Source organism: Saccostrea cucullata, unplaced genomic scaffold (genome assembly GCF_032062105.1).
Source record: "Saccostrea cucullata isolate Sc308-1 unplaced genomic scaffold, CSIRO_AGI_Scuc_v1 ctg276, whole genome shotgun sequence".
Classification (NCBI taxonomy): domain Eukaryota; kingdom Metazoa; phylum Mollusca; class Bivalvia; order Ostreida; family Ostreidae; genus Saccostrea; species Saccostrea cuccullata.
The window spans coordinates 99361-122830 of record NW_026930478.1 but is presented as its reverse complement, the minus strand read 5'-3'; the positions used below and the strand labels follow the sequence as shown (position 1 = coordinate 122830).

Genomic DNA, 23470 nt, shown 5'->3' with positions numbered 1-23470 from the left:
TTTCGTCGAAAAGTGTTTGTAAGGACAATGTAAGTAAAGGCATAGTAAAATTAACTTACTGAACCACTTTGTCTTGATATCTTATTCCATAGAATTATAATGATTGACAGGTCATCCTGATTTCATTACCTCAATCAAAATTTACAACACAGTATATTCCTCTATCTATTTATTTTCCCTTTTCAATATCCATGTATAAATTAGCCCTCAGGGCCAAAAAATTTAAAATGCACAAAGTTACAGAAAAAAATTTCTAGCTTATAACAGGGATACAATAATTTTATAGGACGGGCAGAAACTTGATAGATTTACAGTTCTTATGTAACATTTCTGAACTGGAATGGACGGACAATAAAAGTGTACAATACTTATGATATAAAAATACAATAGTAAAGATAAATATCTAAAAAAAAAAAACCCAGATCTATACATAATAAATATATTTTTTATAAAACCATTGTAGTTGTTCATAAATGCCCCTATATCTTTTATCTGTTATAATTTTAAAGCTATGGTGCAAAAAAGTGCAGATAACAAGTGCAAAAAAAATGTCCCAATAATCAAAGTACACTGTAGTTATTACAAACAATTGTTATAAAATTAGAAAATATCTAAAATCACAACCAAGAAACCCTTGTGTAAAAAGAGACAGATTCTCCTGCTAGTTAGATCAATGTGTAGTCAAGCTATAAATGGATCTCCTTATAAATCAACACTAAACTCTTGAGTATTCACTAAATAAGCAATGAGACTAATTGCATCATAAAAATCTTTCTTCATTTATCATTATGTAAATCATTCCAATGTCTTTTTGATCCAAATCCCTCTTGAAACGAAGCATGAACATTTCCTGAATGTAATTACAAATGCAAGAAAATTCCTTCTAATCATCTCATTCATACTGTTTATAAATTTAAAGATGTACATATAAACTTTACCGTCTTACTTTCTTTTTAAAATGCTTGGAAATGTTCAGACAAAATGACAATTTTTCATAAAAAAAATTAATAAATTAATGCTATAAAATAATAATGTATTAATTTCAAAACAAATGCTTAAAACAAAATTTACACATAAAACAAATGCATTGAAATTATCACATAAATAAGCACATGTTGATATGCGTTATTAGTACCCTGATATTCATTTTTTCTTCTGTCATATATCTTGTGCTCTGGTCTTACAACCTTCCATGTCTTTTTGTTGGACAAACCATAACAAATTGGTTTTAAAGCTCTGAATGAAGATACATGTAGTTTATCAATGTCATACATAAACAACAACCCCTACATACATGTATACTAAGTACAAAAAATGCTGCAGATAAATCTAAGGATTGGAAAACAAAGAACAAGGACACGTTAAGGCACCAACTGCCCTAAGTACTAGTGGCACAAATGGATGGGGTCAAGGTTCTGTCAACACATCATGGTTGTCAGAAATGAACATGTCATACACTGTTCATAAACTCTACATCAAGTCCATGCCGGAATTTCAGCTCTTTGAGAACTTCTTATTCGATGATTGGAAACCATTATATATTCTACAATCCTTTAAAGCTTATGACAGAGGGTCCTAACATTGGGAAACAGAACAAAGGTAGGTCTCTACAAGCTTCTATCAAGCACTATAAAGTTTATGCATTTTCTAGAAGTTGCACATGTGATTGCTGGTGTTGCTAACTCATGTTGCTAGTGTTGCTAACTCATGTTGCTGGTGGTTTAGCAGACTGTGGTCTGTTTGTTGTGGTAGATTTGTTGTCTTCTGCTGGTGGAAGAGCAAGTCCTGGTGGTCCAAATGGATCAACCTAGAAAAATTTCAAATTCTACCATCAAACCTGAGTTAACTTATGAATTAAGGTTTAATCTATTTGCATCTTGTGTAAAAGACAAATCCTTAAAATCATATTTTGGCATTAAGACCAAACTTATGTTGTATAAAACCAAAATTTATACACTGTACACCAAAACTGATCCACTTATTTTGAATCTCTAATATTTTTTTTGCCCTTACATTGACTGTGGGGTTAACCGGAGCAGACACCACTAAATCTGTAGCACTAGGTCCATACTGCTTCCGGGCTCGACCCCAGTTTGCCTTAATCTCAATTCCATCGAGTGCATTCTTGGGCTTGCTGAAGGATTTCCCCATAGAAACACAAAGCAATTCATCCTTGTTGATTTCATCGAATTTCTCCACCTTCATACGCACAAATAAAAAAAATAGATTTATAATTGAATGGAATTTCACTGGAGTAAAACTTTAATACCAGAAAGCCAATAATTATTTGTATTTTAAAAGATATATCTAATATAAGACGAAATTTAAGGATCTCTGTACCTTCTTGCCCTCCATATTGTATATAATCCTGGCTTGTCCCCATAGTGACAGTTTAATGGTGGCATTGTCCAGAATTTCCTCTAGTGTCTCTCCCCACACATAAACTGCTCTCTCTACACTCTCCCCATTAGGGAACACCATCACTCGTTTCTAAAGGACAAGTCAATGAATATTAATTAAAGGATCATTGAGCAATTCTAGACATCACACAGAGATTTAGTCACATAAAGGTGTATATAAAAAATAATGAATAACTATATGGTTAACCACTTAAATGTAAATATAAAACCTAATGTTATGAATTCTCCCTTTGCAATAAATGTTTTTCATAAAAAATATGTGAACATTTATTTATCACTTCAAGGATTAAATCAATGGTACCAATTTAACACTTTGCCATTACAACCACTTAAATGTATTAAATATTTGCAAAGCATGAGGCAGAAAAAAGAAACTGTTTTGGATTGATGAGATGGCAGCAATGGGAGAAAGTTCTTTACCATGTCTGGTTGTTGGTACAGGCGTCTGTTTGTGTTGACATTGACTGTGCGGATCTTCTCTTTCTGGACGGCCTTGACCTCTGCCAGGTGAGTCTCCAGTTTGTGTATTGTGTCGTGCTTCAGTTCCTCCGCTACGGTGGGTTCCTGCCAGTTGTTCTCCACAATGACGGGCTGCCGACTACTGCGAGTAGGCTTATACTCCCCAGGATTCTGGGACTCTATTCTACGTCCTGAAATTAGGAATACATTAAGGTTACAAATTCCTGTTTGTGAACTTCAAAAACAAAATCTCTCTTTCATTTAATATCTAGTTCCTGTGTAGTACTACATATAGTTCATGCAAAATTTTGCATCAAAAGATTTTTAAAGATTTTGTCTTGAATTTGTAATTTTTTTGTATTTATCTATCAGTCACACTAATTATAAAATGTCTGTATTTTCAAATGCCTTCTTTATGCATTGTCTATTAAATATGAAAGTTCAAAGGATGTACATGTATTAAGGAAGAAAATACCTTTCATTTGCCTTAGGATGTGCTTTTCCATATCTAGCTCCAGAGACACAGCTGATCGGAAAGCACGTCTCTTCTTACGATTCTCCATTTTAGTCTCCACCTTTTCAGGGGGGAAGAACTCCTGGCCTGAAGAAACCCAGACCTCGATTGGATATCTGAGGATAACGTCAACAGGAGGGATTTGAACCTGACTCAGAAGCTGATCTCTCTCCCCCTGAACCTTGGTCTGCTCTTGCTGATCCACTTCTTTTATAAATAAAATACATGTAATTGACAAATTACCTAGTCATTATTCAAAATCAAGACACAAAATTTAAAAATTAAAATCTTTGATAGAGAATTTAATATGAGAACAAACAAAGTTTTAACAGAGAGAAATTTCTTTCATAAATGACATCATGTGACCTTGTAACCATGTATTAAGTATTATGTGACCTTGTATTACATATCATGTAACCTTGTATTATATAAATGGTGCCTGTTTTGGAGGGTAACAGTTGAAATTGACACCCCAAGGAAAACCATTGTCAACCCACGCGTCAGCGGAGGTTGACAATTTTTTGCCTTAGGATATGCTTTTCCACTGTTACCCTTCCAAAGACACAGCTGATTTATTTTATTATACTGAATGTCTTTTTGATTTAGGATGTCTCGTCATCGTCTTTACGTTCATGTTTAGAAAGCTTTCAAACTCCACGCTACTTCGAAAAAGATTTACTGACCTCTTTATTGTTTATTTGATACTCTAAGAGTCCTTTATCATCTAAAGTTTCATTATTTCTGCACTCGCAAGCATGTTTCGTCTGTCGTTTGTTGTTTTCAAGTAAGCTACATCGGAGGCAAGCTTTTATTGACGTCAAGTTTATTCCGGTTCTTTCAAATGCACAAATGACGATTTGAGAATTCTACGGTGAACCATACACGCATAATTTCCACGCATGTGACTTTACCGTTGTGTTACCCGTTGTCATGTGTGTTGCTAAGGCTGAGGGTAATAGAACGGATTTTTAACTGCGTCTAAACCAATCAGATTTTAGTATTTAACATGAAAGTATAATAATATATATTGTAACCTTGTGTTTAGTGTAATGTGTCCTTGTGTTACATATCATGTAACCTTGTATTATATATTGTAACCTTGTGTTAAGTATAATATAAATGTCACTAACCAGCATTGTCTCCTCCTGCCCCCTCGGCTGTACTGTCCTGTCCCTCTCCTTCACCCCGCTGCTCAGCTTCCCCTCCCCCTGGGGCCCCATTGCTCTGTTGACTGGGCTGCTTGGTATCTCCTTCCTCCTCGTCTGTAACAGTAAGATTTTGTATCACCAGATAAGTCTTACTCTTCATCAATAGCTTTAATGACAGACTGTGGATGATATAAATACATCATTAATTCTATTGACAGATGCTAATGACAGACTGTGAATGAGGTAGATACTACCTTCCACGTTGGACTCCTCCTTTCCGTGTAGGATTCTCTCCAGTTGATCCACCATCAGTGACTTGTAGTTCTCCACGGCCCAGTCAATCAGGTCGTCTATCTCCAGCACCAGAGTCCCGTCCTCCGTAAAGATCTTCCTGGCTGCCGAGGCCAGGCCTAGCTTGTGTGTACACTGGTTCAGAATCTACAAGGGATATTAATGTCAGAAAATGAAATTCATTCTGACAACAATAAAAATATGTGTGACTTCCATGATTCCACCAAAAGGCTTAGTGCAATTCATAAGTTGTTGATAATCTTCACAATTATAATTACTAGTATATATCTAGAATAAACCTTTCCTGCAAGGAATGCCCGTTTTGTTCTTACCCCTTCTATACTGGAACCACAGATAAGCTCCCCTTGGTGCATGCGTCCCTCTCCATTCTTGTAGGCCAGGATTTTGATGGTTTTGACCGTCTTGGCAGCGTTAATTTCCTTCGCGATGGTCTTGACACTGGCTTCCTCTCTCAGTTTTCCGAGGGTATCTTCCCACGTCTCCAAGGTGAGATCAGCCTCGTGTGTTGACAAGTCAACCTTTCCATTCAAAACGCGGAAGCTTCCTATTTGCTGTAGTTTAAGCTTCTTTGCTGTTGAAAGTAAAACTTAACAATCAGATACAAACCATAAATTACTGTAAAAAGGTTTCTTTTTATATTTGTAGTTAAATTTTTTATTTAAATATTTTGTATCTTTTAGAAAACTAATTCTCAAAGAAAACGAAATTGTTGGATTTCTAGCTCAGTGCATGACTACCTTTTTTTTGTCAAACAACTATATGCTTAAATAAAAAAAAAAGAATTTCTCTAATATTACCTTCTCCCATTGCACAAGAAAATTCTGTTCTCTCTGGTAATTTCTGCAGCTTGTAGCGCCCCCTCATGGCGCGGGCACAGGAAGTACAGACTGTCATATTCTTTACAGAGACTCTGTCAGAAGTGGACTGAACTGGAACTTCTGCTAGGTAGCCCTAAGAAATTAGAGAAGATATAAAACATGGAAGCCTGAAACTCGATGAAAATAAATATACTGAAAATTCAGCCAAGACATAAATTTATTAAAAGCAATCACACTTACTGGTTGATCAATTTTGCTGTCATGTGAAATAGCATAAGTACAAATGTCAGCATGGTTGGCGGCAGTTATCTCTGCAACAAAATGAATGACTTTTGAATTTTTCAAATTCAATAATGAAGATACATGCAAGATAAAGTCAATAGGAATACATATCAAATCATATGTAAAGAAGAACTATTTTTCCATTTCTGTGAATGGCCCTTATTTTTCTCTGAAAAATGGCTTACCAACGAGTATTCTCGATGATAAGACATTCATTATTGACTATTATTCCTTATCCATAAACAACTGTACCTTTATCATAAGGATTGGTAAAGAAAGCGTGTATGTATCCAGTCTCTGCGTCATATCTCCATTTCTGATGTGCCTTGCCATATATATTTAGCTTCCTGGCCTGCAAGGTCACGGCGCAGCCACTGAAGGTCAAAGGTCGACCTTCCTCATCCTCAGAGAAAGGTTCATTTGCTGGCATGGCAACAGTTAGGACCATTTGTGAGCTGTGCTTGGAGCGTATTTCCCTGTGATAAGATAGTAATCATTGTCTAAAATTCTTTCAAATCCGACATTTAACCCTGTTTCTTTTCATAGCTTGTACATTATTTCATTCCATGTAATACCATATATCTTACTGGCAGTTACTGAAGTTAAAATCTTATTTCATTGACAAAAAGAATAATCAGACAAACTCACCCATTCTCTCTGATGACCCATCTCTGATTGATGTCATCTGGTCTTCGTTTTACCAGTAAGACTGGGTTAACTCGCCCCTCCTGTTCTAATACACCCAGCACTAGAGTTCGGTTAGCTGCACAGGCGATGTACCCATCCTCATACACAAATCTCTGAAGGGTGTCTCGAGATATCTTAGGGATGGGCTGGGGCCTGAAAAATATTAATAAATATTTTATAAAGAGATTTTTGTATAATTATTTCCTATAAGGTAAGAATTAATGCATTTGGTACTTGACAAATTTGGATTGTCCACTTTCACAAAAAAAAGTCAAATATAAAGTTTTCAAAGGTAGAGACTGTACAATATCACACTGATATAAATGTACATGAACACACGTTTTTGTTAAACTCAACAATCAAATAATTTACATCACTAGTTACAAACTTCACTAAACCCACATAAATACAATTAGGTCATAGTTTATGCTTTTGCAAATGTTAAACATATATACGACTATCTTTGTTAATTCTGAAATAGATTACGGCAAACTATAAATACTAATGTTAATCATTAAAGTCTTTATCAGCTAATAAATTACCTTCCTGATTTATCCCTGCAATAAATATAGATTATTTAGATGATAATTATGAAGACATTCGAAGACAACTATGGAAAATGGGGTCCCAGATAAATAAAACGGCAGCTGAATCATCTTTTACCTAGAAACCTAGGTGGTGCAGGACAAGGGAATCAGATGTGTATGTTGACCATGGGTAATGACTGGAGGATAAAAAAGAATTCTGGGATTTAGTAGACTTACTTGTATTTGTCATACATCTCCTTGTCTGTGAACTTATAGGCGTCTGGATCCTCTGATCCCTCATCCTGACTGACGTTGATAAGTCTCTCCCACGGCCATTTTAAGTTGTTCAACCTCTGTTCAGATCTTCTGTGGGCAATCTCATGACAGGTCCTAAATATAAATACAAATCACTCAAAATTCATATGTACAGGCAAATCTGGTTATCTTGAACTCAAAGGAACTGAGAAAAAAAAACTTTGACATATCCAACGATTCAAGTTATCCATGGTAAAATACTTGCAGTAGGTGTTAGAGCTTCCAAATCACTTTGACATATCCAGAGCATTTAAGATATCAGTGTTTGAAATACCAAAGTTCCAACTTTATGTGTTTTATTTTGGTTGTTATTGATTCATGTGTATGGCAAATTTACTAAGGTTCTGTAAATGTTATATTCTATTTATACATTCAAACCTAAATCCAGAAGCTTACATGTTTTCTTCCTCCTCCTCAGCGAACATGGATGCCCTGGATTCCCGCAGGTTCTGACTGTCGCGTTCTGTGGGTGGGGGACGGCGGGGGAGGGGCTGCTCCTCCTCAACATTCCACTGACGGTTAATGATGATCCGTGTATTGGCCACCAAGTTACCCTCCATCTCCAGTACATACTCTGATAAAACAGTTCAGTTTTTTATTGATGAATAAAAAATTAATGTTATATACTCTTTGTGGATAGTGAAAACAGAGACTTAATTACCATAAATAAGGATTAGCTCAAAAGTTGAAAAAAAAAGACAGTTTAGTTTTGTTAAAATTAAAAGAGATTAATGGGTCTCTTTATTATGTTCATAAGCCTTATATGGCCAAATAAAATAATTAGAACTCACTCTCTGGATTGCGGAGTGAAATGTACTGTCTGATTTTGGCAATATCTTGAGAGAGTTGTGACAACAGAATGCGCCTCTGTTGCTGATCTTTGGACAGTTTGGGGTCCATCCACCCCTCCCCACAGGACACATAAACTAGGTCGTCCCTCCTCAGGTTGACTAGACTGAAGTGCTCGTTTCCCTTACTGTCAAAAAGTCGTCTGGCAGCAAACGGCAAGTTAAGCAGGCTCGTACAGTTGTCCAAAAACTGAAAAATAAATCACTTTTGTAAAGAAAAGAACATGGTGTTTTGAGAAACAGAAAGACACATATAATTTTGGTATGCTCTCCGTACCATGATGAATTCCAGTTCCCTGACGGTTCTGTCCACACAGTGAAGGTTGATGTCTTCCTCCACGTTGTCTGTTTCGGGTACAGCGACGTCCTTCTCCACAAGCTTTGAGTGCTGGGCCTTCTTACCAGATTTACCTCCTTTCTCCTTGTTCAAGTCCTTCAACATCTAATCATCAGAAAAAATTCTTTAAACCTTATTTTATAAAAAAATCTATTCATCTTCTGGTAAATTCAAATTCATTTTGTCTATTTATTGACATCACCATGTTGGTATACAGCAAAGTAAATTGATAACATTTTGACTTTTGGGTGGATATGAAATTATTTTTTTCTTTATCAATAAATTTAGATATTTACATTTGTCAGATTTGGGCCAACCACAGGCATAGCTAGTCTGGTGTCTCTCTCTCCATTCTTCATTGTCATGAGTCTTAAAGGAGCCACTGTAAATAAAAATGTTCAATTTTTACTTTTATATTAATCTTTGAAATGTTTGACCATTTTTTAAAATTAAAAATTCATTTATGGACTCTGCAATATTGCAAACTTAGAACACAAGTTATATTCACCCCTTGTACACACATTCATACAGTACAGTATACTTACTACCAGAGATTCCGAGTTTGGACAGTGGCTTGTGTAGGGGAGGAGCTTTTGGTAGAAGATATCCCTCCATTGGCCAGTCATAGTCCTGAAAGGCCAATAACATTTTCGTTACTTATATATATAAATGATGTGAAAATTTTTTTTGAAAAAGAAAAAATCAGAAAGTTTGAAGGTTCATTAGAGATGTGTAAAATATGGTTATCAACAAAAATATTTCAAATACAGCAGATATAGTTGACCTCGTTCAGATTTCCATCCTCCTTTACTGGCCAGGACAGAGCTTTCTTGTTCCACTCCATGTTTGTGGCGTCATTGTACTTCCACTGTCCCAGGTTATCAAATCTCTCCTGCTTCAGGGCAAATCTGATCAAAAAACAAAACTTTCTGTTGAACAACAATTAAAAGAAAAACAGCTGAAACGTGTATTCAACACAAATATTGAACCGCATTTAATATGATCTCTTCTATAGGGAAAGTCTCCGCTTTACTCAGTGGATTTGAACCTATGATGTAAAGATCTACTCCTTACTCCACAAATCTAGAGCAATCTCTCTTCCCACTGCACCACTGGGCAACTCTCAAACAAGAGGCCCAGGGTCCACAGCGTTCACCTGAGTACATCGGCTAGGAATAAGCACATATCAGATCAGAACTAAAAGTTAACTGGGGGGCTTGAATTTTAACCCCCCAGGGGGTCATGATTTGAACAAACGTGAATCTACACTACCTGAGGATGATTCCAAAAGAGTTTCATCTTTCCTGGCCCAGTGGTTCTTGAGAAGATCTTTAAACATTTTTCCTGTATATTCCTATGTAAAACTTTGATCGGCCATTTTGGCCCCACCCTAGCCCCAGGGGTCATGATTTGAACAAACTTCAATCTACATTACCTGAGGATAATTCTAAATGAGTTTCATCTTTCCTGGCCCAGTGGTTCTTGAGAAGAAGATTTTTAAAGATTTTTCCTATATATTCCTATGTAAAACTTTGATCAGCCATTTTGGCCCCACCCTAGCCCCGGGGGTCATTATTTGAACAATTTGAACTGCACTACCTGATTTCCACATGAGATTCATCTACCTGGTTCTTGAGAAGAAGATTTTAAAGATTTTACCACATGAGTTCCATCTTTCCTGGCCAAGTGGTTCTTGAGAAGAAGATTTTTAAAGATTTTTCCTATATATTTCTATGTAAAACTTGGGTCAGCCATTTTGGCCCCACCCTAGCCCCGGGGGTCATGATTTGAACAAACTTGATTCTGCACTACCTGAGGATGATTCCACATGAGATTCATCTTTCCTGGCCAAGTGGTTCTTGAGAAGAAGATTTTTAAAGATTTTTCCTATATATTCCTATGTAAAACTTGGGTCAGCCATTTTGGCCCCACCCTAGCCCCGGGGGTCATGATTTGAACAAATTTGAATCTGCACTACCTGAGGATGATTGCACATGAGTCTCATGTTTCCTGGCCCAGTGGTTCTTGAGAAGAAGATTTTTTAAAAATGCCATTAATTTTTCTCTAATTCATAATTATCTCCCCTTGGAAAAGGGCGTGGCCCTTCATTTGAACAAACTTGAATCTCCTTTACCCAAGGATACTTTGTAGCAAGTTTGGTTGAAATTGGCCCAGTGGTTCTTGAGAAGAAGATGAAAATGTGAAAAGTTAACGACAACGACGACGACAACAACAACGACGACAGACAACGGACAAATTTTTGATCAGAAAAGCTCACTTGAGCCTTCGGCTCAGGTGAGCTAAAAACTGAACAATATCAGATTATGAAGTTCTTCTTTCGTAGTTAACAAGTAATAGCATGAAACGCAACTGACCTCTGATTAGATGCCTCCTTCTTCTGTCTTCTCTCGGTGACGACCAGATACACCGACTGTCCCGGTAAGATCCCCTCCGGCTGCTGATTTTCCTCGTCCCCAAGGTGATTCCCATTGTAAGTCAGAACTAGGTTAGGGTGAGCCTGAAAATGTAGTGGAATAAGTTAGAGGTGATAGAATTGCATGAGTTTAAAACTTATGGATTTAATTTGACACAAGATTTCAGTAAAAGCTATACAAAATTGCAAAATTTGAGCAAAACATGTTATTATAAAAGTTAAGCAGAAGAGAAATTGACTAGTAATGATATTTCTTACCAGGCATGTGATAGTGGCATCTGGATTAAACTGCCACTGTTGGTAGGTGTTGCCTGAAGCTTTCTTCTGAATGTTTACAACAAACCCAGACACTGTGTCATTACCCAAGGTCAAATCTACCCTAGTGTCTGATACTCCAAGACAAAGCTGGGGTACAGACTTACACCTGATGTAGCCATTCTGGACAAACAGAAGAGTAAAAGGATTTCAGTAAGTGAAAACCAAAGAAAAACTGAAGAGTCACCATACTGTGACATTATTTTGGCATCATGTATAGTAATTATTTTAATACTCTGTCATAAGTATTTTCTCTTATCATAAGTGTAGTTATTTTACATATATCAAGAAAGAAACACTTTAGTTAAGGCGACGAGAACTTACCTTCTGAATGGTCCAGACTTGAGCCTCCTGAGGCCAAAGTTTGGTTTGACCTCCTTTCTTCACTTTTTTGAAACAGTTCACTTCTGGGTACAGAACAATTTTTTCATTATTCTGAAAAACAAAAACAATACAATGCTCTAAATCTTGGCCACATGTAACTAAATCAACAATCTCCAGGACTCAGATAAGGTGCAAGATACAGAAATCATTTCAAAATATCATTTGATCATAGAAAATAAGGTACTTAGACCTTAGTATGTACTTTGTTTTAAGTTGGAGGATTGGTGGAATCAGTTATAACTAATACTCATTTAAACTTTGTTATCTCAAACTTAATGGAACAGAGAAAAACTTCAAAATATGTGAGGATTTGAGATAAAAATAAAATACTTATATAAGCATGACTTGGAAGTTGGTGTTTTAAATAAGAGTTAATAATTTCCTACCTTGGCTTGTAGGAATGTGCTCCTGGCATCAATGCGAGCCATACGAGCCAAGTCCTGAACATGTGACTGGGATTCCGGGGAGGAGGCCTGCTCGTAATCGTAGGCTGGGTACCCCACAGTGGCCTCCCAGGCAGTGTGCCTGTAAATAAACCCTCAGCATAAAGATTTAACCATTCATAATTAATACTCGCAGTATGTCTGTAAATAAACCCTCAGCGTAAAGATCTAACAATTCATAATTAATAATCGCAGTACGTCTGTAAATAAACCCTCAGCATAAAGATCTAACAATTCATAATTAATAATCGCAGTACGTCTGTAAATAAACCCTAAGCATAAAGATCTAACAATTCATAATCCATATTCTGATAGAAATATCAATTATCACTTGGACTGTATTCTCTGATTCTTTAAATAAAGGAAGTGAGATAAGACTACACTAACGTTTCTCGGTTCTTGGTAAGTTCCATGTTCAGTGGTTCCCTGATGATGAACGTCTCACCTTCCATCATGTAAGCTGTAGCCTTCTCAAACATGGCCTGGATGCAGTATGCTGAAAGTAATCAATGTTTTACTCAGCCATTTCCTAAACTTATTAAATTTCCATACTTTAAAGTACATGTACTAGTACTTGACTGTTTGCTTTAAAGACATTACAATAATCTTTAAATCCCAGGCTTTCTGCTTTTATTAAGTCCACGATATTTACCTGGTAGTCTATCTAAATCTACAGAAATACTAGGAAGAAATGCCAATATTACATGACATTTTGATACTCACTGAATGGGTTGATAAATGGTTCTCCAAAAGACACCCAGATCTCCTGATCGTACTCAAGGTCGTAGACATTAGTGATCTCTTTCCCATACTGGTCAAAGATTTTCTTGACCACGGGAGCAATTTTAGGATTGTGTGGATTGGCAGTCACATGGTTAGTCGACAGATCGTCAAACAGCTGCAAGAGAAATTCAGTAAATAATCTTAACATTAAAAATAACACAACTTTCCACAACTGAATTTCAATTTCAATTTAACATGTGCTTGATACTTTTGCTGAATCCATGTCTATAGCTGCCCTTACCCTTGTGAGGATCTTTCCTTTGTCGTTTGTGCCTCGTAATGCACCAGCGAGATTAAAGTAGAACACCTGGTCATTCTCATAACTCCCATTCTCATACACCTGTAATGACACAATGTATGATTTAGCTGATGTTTGGAAAAAGATTTCCAACAAATAAAAAAAATCAGTATGATATCTAGAGTCCTATGAGCTCTGCTTACCTTGAGTCTAAGGCCTTTTCTTCCCACCAGGCGGTGCTCAAACTCCCATTCCTTGATATGCTTCATTCTGTAGTGGGATCCTTCACTCTACAGAACAATACAAGTGAATAAGACATTAGTCATGCAATAATATTACTGTGTGTTGGAAACCTTTTTGTCCCTGTTTATTTTCGCTTCCTTTGCTTTTGCATCAAGTAGGTAAATTTCATCTTTCTTATCTGAGGTCCCCTTAACTTACCTCCTCTACCTGCTGAAGTTCCATGATTTTCTGGAGTTTGTCCTCAATGTCCCGCAAACTTTCTGTCAGATTCTCCACTTCCTGCTCTGCCTAAAAATGAATTTTTGAGAATATATTTATTAAAATTTTTTCCAAATATTATTAAATAGGTCTCCATTGTTTAGTTAACTATGCAGTTTTTTGTTGACTGAAAAATCCTAGACATGTAACATACCAACTCTAGTGTGGTGTACAGCTCATCCTCAGGCATGCTCAGAATGTCAGTAATAGTCACTTTATCTTTCTCATCCCCTAATGCATAATTCACCTGTGATGATAAAAATAATACTGCTGATGACCACTAATTCTTTTCATTAACACAACAAATAAAACATTTTGAGAGAGAGAGAGAGAGAGAGAGAGAGAGGGAGAGAGAGAGAGAGAGAGAGAGAGGTGGCTTGCTTTTTGCAGTTTTACTTTTTAAGCTTACCTCTTTTTTGTACTTTACTGCCTCTTTCAGCTGTCCCCTAATGGTACGTTTCAGGTACTTGATAAAGTGAACAGTACCTGTGGGGCTAAAGGCCTCTCCAATAGACACCCACAGGGGACCATAAATAGGGGAATTCCCTTCCTGTACTGCTTCATGTAACAACGGAGCTAAAAACAATTATGATTTCATTAAAAGTTAATACCACTGTGGATAATTCCTCGGTATTATACCATTATCAAACATTTAATCATGGACAGTTTTTAAAAAGATATATACTGAGTATATATATATTTTTGATGATTTATATCAATCAAATAAAATACATGTACTTGTACTTGAATTTAATACAAAATATCCACAGAATTATGAGAAGAGATGCGAGTCTAAAGAATAAAGCACAGAATCTTACCATCCTTCAAATCTTTGATTTCATTTCCTTCCCAGTCATACAGGACTTTGGCATGAGTTGTTAGTCCTAGCTTGGCAGTACAAGCTATCAAGAACTGTCAGAAGGAAAAAGAGTGTCAACATTTTAATGCTTAAACCAGGTTAAAACATTGATATTGGAATGAATTTGACAAACATTATTTATTTATGTTTACCTCCTCTTTGTTGCTCATATCAGCCACGATCTCCATTGGTTCTGTGGCGTAGCCATTCCTGTACACGACGATCCTGTATCTGTTACTCTCCAGAAGGCCCCTGGTTAAAAGAAACAAATAATAGAGAGTGAAATATCAAGCACCATATGACTTCTCAACCATAATGTGAGAGTTGCTTCCCTTGAATCCTTTATATTCAATGGGACCTTTAAATGTTGTCAGATTGGTAACCTACCTCATTCTTTTAGACACTCTACATTTGGTCTTCTTCTTTCTGCCCTCCTCTGGTAGAAGCACTCCAGACAATGTCCACTTAGCCCCGTTAGTTATAGCTATGTTTTCTAAAATAGGATCAAATACATTGTGTGACTGGAAAACTAAATATGTGTTAATTAACAAAAAGATGCAACTCAAAAATAAAACTTGATTGAATTCAATTTCTAATTAATAATGGTATCTTTTGTTGTTTACTTAAGATTCACATTCAAGATATTGGGGTTTTGTCTTCTGAACAGAAATGAAAGGTATAACAATTTCAGAAGTAAGTCGTTGTGTGTGCATTACTCCTGACTCTGGCTGAAGTCAGAGATACCATCCAAAACACCCTTATCATTAAAAACTCCTCAAAAATAAACTCTGTTACAAAGTTACACTTACGCTTTACACTTTTGTATGGGTCCTTAAAATTATCTCCAGTTGAAATGTACACTTCTGAATCTGGAGGAATTTCGTAGGCTTCAAAAATTTCCTTTCCATTGTCCAAAAACACTCGTCTGGCGGCGAACCCCAGACCTAATCTCTCAGTGCACATCTCCAGAAACTTAAAGATAAAATTATGAATAGAGCCAAGAGAACATACTAAAATATATTAACAAATGGATCCAAAATTTATAAGATAAATAAGTCAATATTTTAAAGTACATTTCTAGATAAACAGTGTTTCCTACCACTTTCATTGATGGGGCGGCTACTCGACACATGTTTTCACGGCTGCCATTCTTGAAGGCTAGACATCTGATTGTGTAGGGTTTGTTCAAATACTGGGACTTAATTCTTCTTCCAGTAAAAGCTGTTCAAATTTAAGTGAAAGTATAAACACATTGTTAATTATGGGGAAAATAGCAAAAAGTGCTTCATAAAAGAGACTGAGACTAAAAATTAATCGAGGAATTATGAACTTGCATTTTCCATGATTACTGCTCAATAATAAAGTAGTGGAAGGATTTAAATGTGTATCAAACCATTAGACATTATCAATTTCAAAACTTTAGTTTTTCTCCATTTTCATGGCTAATAAATTTGTAATAATATAAAAGCAGCTTTCTTGATTGGTCAAGCAAAATGAACAGAGTTAACCATCACCATCAATTGATATTTTGAACCAATAAGAACCTGTAAACATCAATGTTAGATTTCAAACTCAACACACATGGAAGTTAACTTGATGCAGGAAAGCAAACCTTTGATATGTGCTAAGTTGTTGGGAGGAAAGGGGAGGGATACAAATCATAATAGAATAAGATACAAACATTGTATTATTGGACTTGATGAGAAATAAATAAAGATAGAACGAATAAAAACCAGATAAATTGGCATTTTTCTTCAAATAGTTCTTATTTTACACAATGAAAAAAAATTGACAGATAAAATCTTTCTAAATTCATTAATTCAATGGAAAGTTACAATAAATAGTCATTTTTTTAATGTGAATTTTGTTCCCAGTTCCTAGAATATTTGAAAATTAGTTCTGTGGGAAAAGAATCTGCCTGTGCAAGTAAAGGTTAGGGCATATGATGATGATACAAGTGCTATAGTGACAAAATTAAGTGATGTCACTCAAATCAGGGCTGTGGGTAGAAATCAGGTCAACACAGAAGCATAAAAATAATACCACTTCTTGTCATGTCAACATATCCAACACAATCTGAGCATGCTGTAAAATAAATACTCCACATCCTGTAAATCTGCCAATACATTTAACTAGTGAATGCTTCTATCATCTAAACTTGCTAAGACAAGGTAATAAATCCCACTAATGGAACTAATAATAAAACAAAACATAGCATGCATCAATATATCAAAACAAACCAACTATCACATTAAACGTACTCCAATATTAAATTACACAGTGTAAACCAACTTTTATATTAATAATTTATATTTTGTTAGATGATAAATATGCACAAGATTCATTAGCAGCTCATAGATGTGGACAAGTTCTCAAAAACAATTGGCAGTCATGTATAATAGTTGGTTTAGAGTTTCTATCAAAAGCATATTTGAGAACAAAACACCATAATTTATATCAAGACATGTGGAACAAATAAAAACAAAATATAAATGAGAAAAAAGCTAGATCCTTTTTATTTTGTCAGATTTTATTTACCTGAGTAAGGGGTAGATCTGGCTGACCATCCTCTTGTATTATTTCTGTAGAACCAAGACAGGTTAGATGTAGCTGAAAATGGGCGATTTCTGAAGGCAAAAAAGAGAAGTCAACTGAGTTGTTACTTACTTTCATGCATTTCATTTTATGCACAAACTAAATGAGCAATAAAATTGTCCTACGTTTTTCTCCGCACAGGAGCTGAGGCTGGTCTCCCTTTCCTTGGCTGTGATGTAGAGGTGGTACTTTCTGATCTTGGAGTTGCAGGGTCCCAAAGATTTGGGTCAGCAATAAATTTGGAATCAATCTTTGGTTTCCTGGCACCAGAACTTGGTCTCCCTGAGCTGGGGCATCCCGGGACAGTGGCAGAGATTGGTCTCCGATTGGACATACCAAAATCAGAATGAGGGAGCTTCTGGGAGTAGGGTGAGGCTGGTACTCTGTAACAAAGCATACAATCATACAATTCATGTTTAGGTATTATAGATAATAAAAATATTGCCATGATAATAATAGATAGGTCAGAGTATAAAGAATGAATTTATAGCCTAAACCCGTTTATACAGGCAGTAACTTTTAAGACCTACCAGTAATTCATGCCCTTGCACTGGATCAAAAAAATCAGTTCTATGTTGTATTGCACCTAGCTGATACATGAATTGCATATATTACACTTACTCTCTCCTTTTCTTCATGCTGTTCTTGGTTTTTCTGAGTTCGTCCAGATACTGTGCGATCAAGAGATCCTCATAACTGACCATGTCAGTGTTCTGTTTACTGAAGGCTAGGCTTCCCTCTCTTGAGCGGGGAGAACCTTTTGATTCTCGTCTTCCTGGCATCTTGCCTATATACAATACAGTACAGTATATACAGTAATATTATTTAATTTTATGGTAAATGATATGTCTTAATGCGCAGTGTCTATGTATATTACTATCTTAAAAATGTTTTAATATGTTATCAATGAACAAACCAAATAGCTGTTATCAGGACATTCATGTGTTGTTTATTTCTATGTAAAAATAAAGGAATTAAACAGATCCTAAATACCTATATACATAAACTAAAGCCAGAGACCTATATACTAAGTATATAGGGGTACCTGTAAAGTGCGAAACGAAATAGAAACGAAACGAAACGAAATCTGCCGAAACGAAACGAAATCTACCGAAACGAAACGAAACCTACCGAAACGAAACGAAATCAAGACGAAACGAAACGAAATCAAAACGAAACCTGCCGAAACTAAACGAAACATTAACTATCAAAATGTTTTTTCTTCAAATCAAGGTACATGTATATAAAAATTAAAATTACTTTACATGTAAAGGCTCGTTTATGAACGGGTCGAAATAAAGTCACTGTACTGTTGTATTGCGAATGTCTTAAAACCTAGGATAAACCAGAAACTTTGAGTATTTAGTATCCCATTTCGAGGTGTCTGGTTTTATAGTTCAGTTATACAAGTAACTCCAACCGAAATCTTTTGTATCCTTTCTACATACATACAGTCATATTTTTATCGGGTAATTTTCCAGAAAGAAATGAGTGGTTTGCAATAAAGAGGCTCGACCAGAGAAGTCTAAAACGATTTAACAGACAAGAAAAAAGTCTCTCGAAGCGAACGAAGTCATTTTTAAGTAGGTAAATTAGTCAGTAAGATATTGACAAAATATAACAAAGGCGTCGGAAGCGGGGGGGGTCCCCAACTTTTTTTTTGCAAAGATGTTTATTATTTAGGCATTGAAAATTGGGGTTGACCTTTTTTTTGGTAAAGCAACTCCCTCACACTTTCAATTTCCTTCCGACGCCTATGTATGAGCTTGAAGCGAAACAATTGCCTATGGTGCTTGAACTATATAAATTTCATATGACGTAAAAATAGACCATGTGCAGTTACACATTATATATACAGCATGTAACTACATGTATATAGCTTGATTTGAAAAACATTCTGAAAGTTTTGTTTCGTTTCGGAAGGTTTCGTTTTGATTTCGTTTCGTTTCGTTTCGGTAGGTTTCGTTTCGTTAGATTTCATTTCGTTTCGGCAGATTTCGTTTCGTTTCAGTTCGTTTCGTTTCGTTTCGTTTCTATTTCGTTTCGCACTTTACAGGTACCCAGTATATAGCAGGTCCAGCACAATACTCTGATAAAGGTATATAGCTTGATAAAGCTATATAGCTTCATCAATCTATGTACCTTTATCAGGGTATTGTGCTAGACCTGTATAGGTCTCTGCTAAATTAAATTAAAGCTAAATAACTAATATTTTAAAATCATGCAATTACATTTATTTGATTCAAGAAGAGTAAAGAAAAAAATCAAGTATTCTAAATTTATTAGACATTAAATGCCACGTTAATTTTGGGAGCGTTTTTTTTCTTTTAGTGGGACGAGCACTTGCATGTATTTTTGCAAAGATAAATATATTGGGTTTATAGAATTAAAATAATGATTATTTGTCTTGTCTTGAACAAAATGACGACTTAAGTTTCATAAATATCTTGCTACCTTACCGTATTTGTATGGGAATGAGGCAATCAAGTTTTATTCACAACATGTAACGATCAATGCATTGTTTCAGTGTACTTTCTCTAGAGAGGGAATCCATATTGAAATATTTGCCTATCTCCTTGGTGATTACGTCACAATAACAGGTCCGCACAAAAGGTAGACCGGGCACCTGTTAAGGTGGCGGGAAATTCAAAAAGTGTTTACCAGTAGATCTCTTTACCTGGTGCATCTAACTCCAACTTTGGGGGAGATTTTTTATGAGACTGATTTAACTGAGATGTCAGCCATTAAGTATTTACGACTTACATTCCAGATCATAAGTTTTTTTATATAGTTGAATTTACTCATGAAAAATAGAAATAAAAAGTCTAGCTGAGCATTTCCAACCATTTCTTTAACTTTAATTTCTTCTCTTCAAATAGTGAACGAATCGATTCGAATAAAATTACCAAAACTGGAATGCTTAATTTTACTTACTTCGACTGAATGCATTTTATTTTATGCAGTGCCTAACCCTTCTTCCTTTTACTTTAGGCCCAAGCAACGGCCGATATTTTCAAAAATGCACATAGGGGAAATGAGGTGCTGTTTTGTTACATATTGGCAAAAAATCCTTATTAAAAGCATGCATTGGAGTTATAAATTAAATAAATGATTTTAAAATAGCTTAAGATTATAAAATGTATCTTAATTATCATTACTAGTGTTAATACACTTCAACATGGGAGCATAGGAAGCAATCACTCCTTGAAAATGATAAACCAAAATAATATCATTTTGGAAACAAAATGATATAGCCGGTAATTATTCATCTTCTTAAAATATGTTTAACATTTATTCATTTGGAGAAATATTATAAAAATTACTTTCATAAACCAGATAATTTACCCGGTAATTATTTATCTTCTTAAAATATGTTTAACATTTATTCATTTGGAGAAATATTAGAAAAATGATTTTCAGAAACCAACAAAATACATGTATATAGATTCATTCTATCAATGAATAACTAGTTGATTCAAAGAATTTGTGGGAAAAAAGGATGATGCTCAGATTAGGGGTTTAACCCCCTCCCCGGATTTGCAGAACTATTAAGTGTAATATATGTATATATGTACTGAAACTGATCAAATCAGTTAAAAAAAGCCAATATGCATAAAGATTTGAGTACTGCTTATTCGATCTTTAAAATGTGTATACGAAGTTCCCACATTGCAATGATAGTTTGTACTAGGGCTGTATCAATATATCGATATATCGATACGTATCGATATTCAAGAATAATATCGTATCGAAAATTAACTTCCAATACGTATCGGACAGACAGTTTTTCTTTTAATTCTGTTTAAAAAATGGGAATTTCAATCACCAAAGATTATATTTCACTTTTTTGAATTAAAACTGTTCAATAATTATATAATTTGTAAGGAAATAACTCAGTTTTTATAATTATTACAAAATACAAAGAGAATTTTATTTGACTATGTTGATTTTGCTGTCATTAAAAGTTTTAATTTAAATTGTTATTTGTCAGGACAATGAGACAAGAACTTTAAAATGGGTAATAAAACATTTAATTGTTATGAAATTCATGTATTAAAATGAATTAGAAGCCTTTTCTGATGGACTTGCTTTAGAATCCAATATATCGCGTATCGCTTTAAAAAATATTGTATCGTATCGTATCGAAATTTTTGGCTCAATACACAGCCCTAGTTTGTACACGCCATACGTCATTACTTCTTCATTTCTTCATTTCATATGCTAAATACTAACATTTAGTAAATTAAAAAAAGTAAAAATAAAAAAAAAAGGAAAGAAACATTTCAGAAAAGAACTGGACTCCACTCACATACCAAGCGAGAATCCTCGGCCATCGAGGATCTTGACTGCCTACGGTCTTGAATTTTTTCTACTTTTGTCCGCCGAATGTAAAACTTTAACAATGACCAAAGGTGCTAGAGGGGAATTAAATACAAAATGAATGTCACATATACAAGTTTACATCACATTCTACATTGTCAAAATTTTACAAAAAAGCAAGTGTGTCTAGTTCAGCCTCTGCTAAACCTTTTGACCTCAAAATCAGCAGGCGTTTTCTTTAGGCCATAGGTCGATAGGAAGTTGTAAAACTGTTAAAATTGCAAAACTTCGTGATATCGCGTGGTAACGAAAGAGTTACATACAGAGACAGACAGACACACGGACGGACTGACAGACCGACCGAAATAAATATCCCCAACTTTCAGCGGGGGAGAAAAAAAGACTATATGAGAGCCCTCCCAATCCCTCCCAATCCCTTCCAATCCCAATCCAATTGTTATATTCGGAAATCACATTTTTTTCTTTGAATTAACATAAATGAACTAATTTAACATCATTTACTCATATTCTAAATAACATTACTTTAAAAATAACTGAGTTCTAAAAGAAAAAATAGGGGGATTGGGGAAAAGGGGGGGGTATATTCAACTCTAATTTTTTTTAGTCGGGTTCGATCCTCAGAAAATATCGACAGCAACTGGAAGTGGGTGTCGTGACCTCATTCACGAATTTTGCAAATGGCGACTATTTTCTCGCCGATGACCCACCTCCCGAAATAACATATTTGTATTTTTAAGTGGTTTGCGATTATAGCATCGATAGATTTCTGGGATAAGGTAATACAAAAATAATATACATGATGATATTTGGTGTTGTAGTATTGCATTTGATCAAAACTGGGAGTAATTTACATTACAACATTAAATATAATAAATTGTTGGTAAGTTCATTTCCATTTATTGCATCCGTTTTAGTGAGAGTTTCTGAAGTAATTTTGCGTCGAAGATTGAATGGAAAGATTGTTTCATTCAGCTTCCTTCCTTAATTTTGTGTAACGACAAGCTCGGTGACGGACAGAAGAAATAATGTTTACAGACAGGAAGTGACACCCCCGGCGTGGAGAAGAAATTCTGTTTTGCACCGTATATCAAAATTATACATTTCCCTTTGATTTTGGTCAGAAATAACTAAAGATTGAAAGCAAATTTCATAGAAAATGATGACTTTTTGTTCGAGAAATGGTAGAAATCAATTCCATTTTGCATATTGAGGTGTTGGAACTTGGAGTTTGCAGATTGTATTGTTATTTTTACAATCTCCCTGATATATGCAAACATTATAGATGTTATCAGACTTTAGTATGAAACATTAAGTGATGTTTTATTATCGATGGTAATTATTTTGCCCATGTGATATATCCACTAACTTCTTAAGGCCATCCTTAAAAATTTTTTTTTTGCGGTAACGCGCCTCATCATTTTAGGTGTGGGTAGGTAGGTAGGCTTATTTTTTTTTTTTTGGAGACAAAAAGTCAGAATTAAATTTCAATTATACAGAGGTATTTTCACTTTTGTTTCTAATCAAACAAGAAAATGTTCTTAATGATCCAATCTTTTATTGTTCAAGTATCAGAACACATCAGTATTTTTTAAAAACTCTTTGCAATTTAAAAAAATGTCAATAGGATAAAATTAGAAAATGGATATGTAAAAAAAAAAAATTTTTTTTGAACCCATAAAAAAAATCCAGTAGGGTGGATTTTGGTGAGTCGGTCGCGTTACCGCAAAAAAACAATTTTTTAAGGATGGCCTAAAGAGTGAGAATAGCCTAGGGCAATTGCTATGACTCCGCTCCTGACTTTAGGAGTCCTGGACAGCAGGAGGAATCAGGAATATTTAACCTAAATGATGTTCTTATCAATATTTGATATTCAAATAGTATTGCAAAAGCAGATTTCATTTAGAAACTTA

General features: G+C 35.1%; 1 protein-coding gene across 2 annotated transcripts; it reads right to left on the bottom strand.

Annotated features, from left to right (window-relative positions):
• Window positions 1-154: 154 nt before the first annotated feature.
• Window positions 155-19788, bottom strand: LOC134228724 (doublecortin domain-containing protein 1-like). Of its 2 annotated transcripts, XM_062710409.1 has the most exons (40): window positions 19679-19788; window positions 17841-18006; window positions 17345-17602; window positions 17163-17251; window positions 16668-16709; window positions 15724-15845; window positions 15434-15596; window positions 15012-15117; window positions 14777-14876; window positions 14584-14677; window positions 14175-14341; window positions 13920-14012; window positions 13706-13795; window positions 13468-13554; window positions 13268-13366; window positions 12967-13141; window positions 12631-12739; window positions 12187-12325; window positions 11741-11851; window positions 11360-11539; window positions 11043-11185; window positions 9452-9575; window positions 9213-9297; window positions 8964-9049; window positions 8608-8772; window positions 8274-8520; window positions 7879-8056; window positions 7405-7557; window positions 6602-6793; window positions 6206-6429; window positions 5912-5982; window positions 5651-5804; window positions 5165-5424; window positions 4796-4979; window positions 4524-4655; window positions 3355-3600; window positions 2841-3070; window positions 2341-2490; window positions 2014-2199; window positions 155-1807 (listed from the first exon to the last, which is right to left on the bottom strand). In XM_062710409.1, the coding sequence occupies exons 2-40, from the start codon at window positions 17999-18001 to the stop codon at window positions 1706-1708; spliced, it is 5697 nt and encodes a 1898-aa protein (XP_062566393.1). In that variant the 5' UTR covers window positions 18002-18006; window positions 19679-19788; the 3' UTR covers window positions 155-1705. The 2 variants fall into 2 exon arrangements, with proteins under 2 accessions (XP_062566393.1, XP_062566394.1); XM_062710410.1 differs by lacking the exon at window positions 16668-16709.
• Between the last annotated feature and the right edge of the window lie 3682 nt (window positions 19789-23470).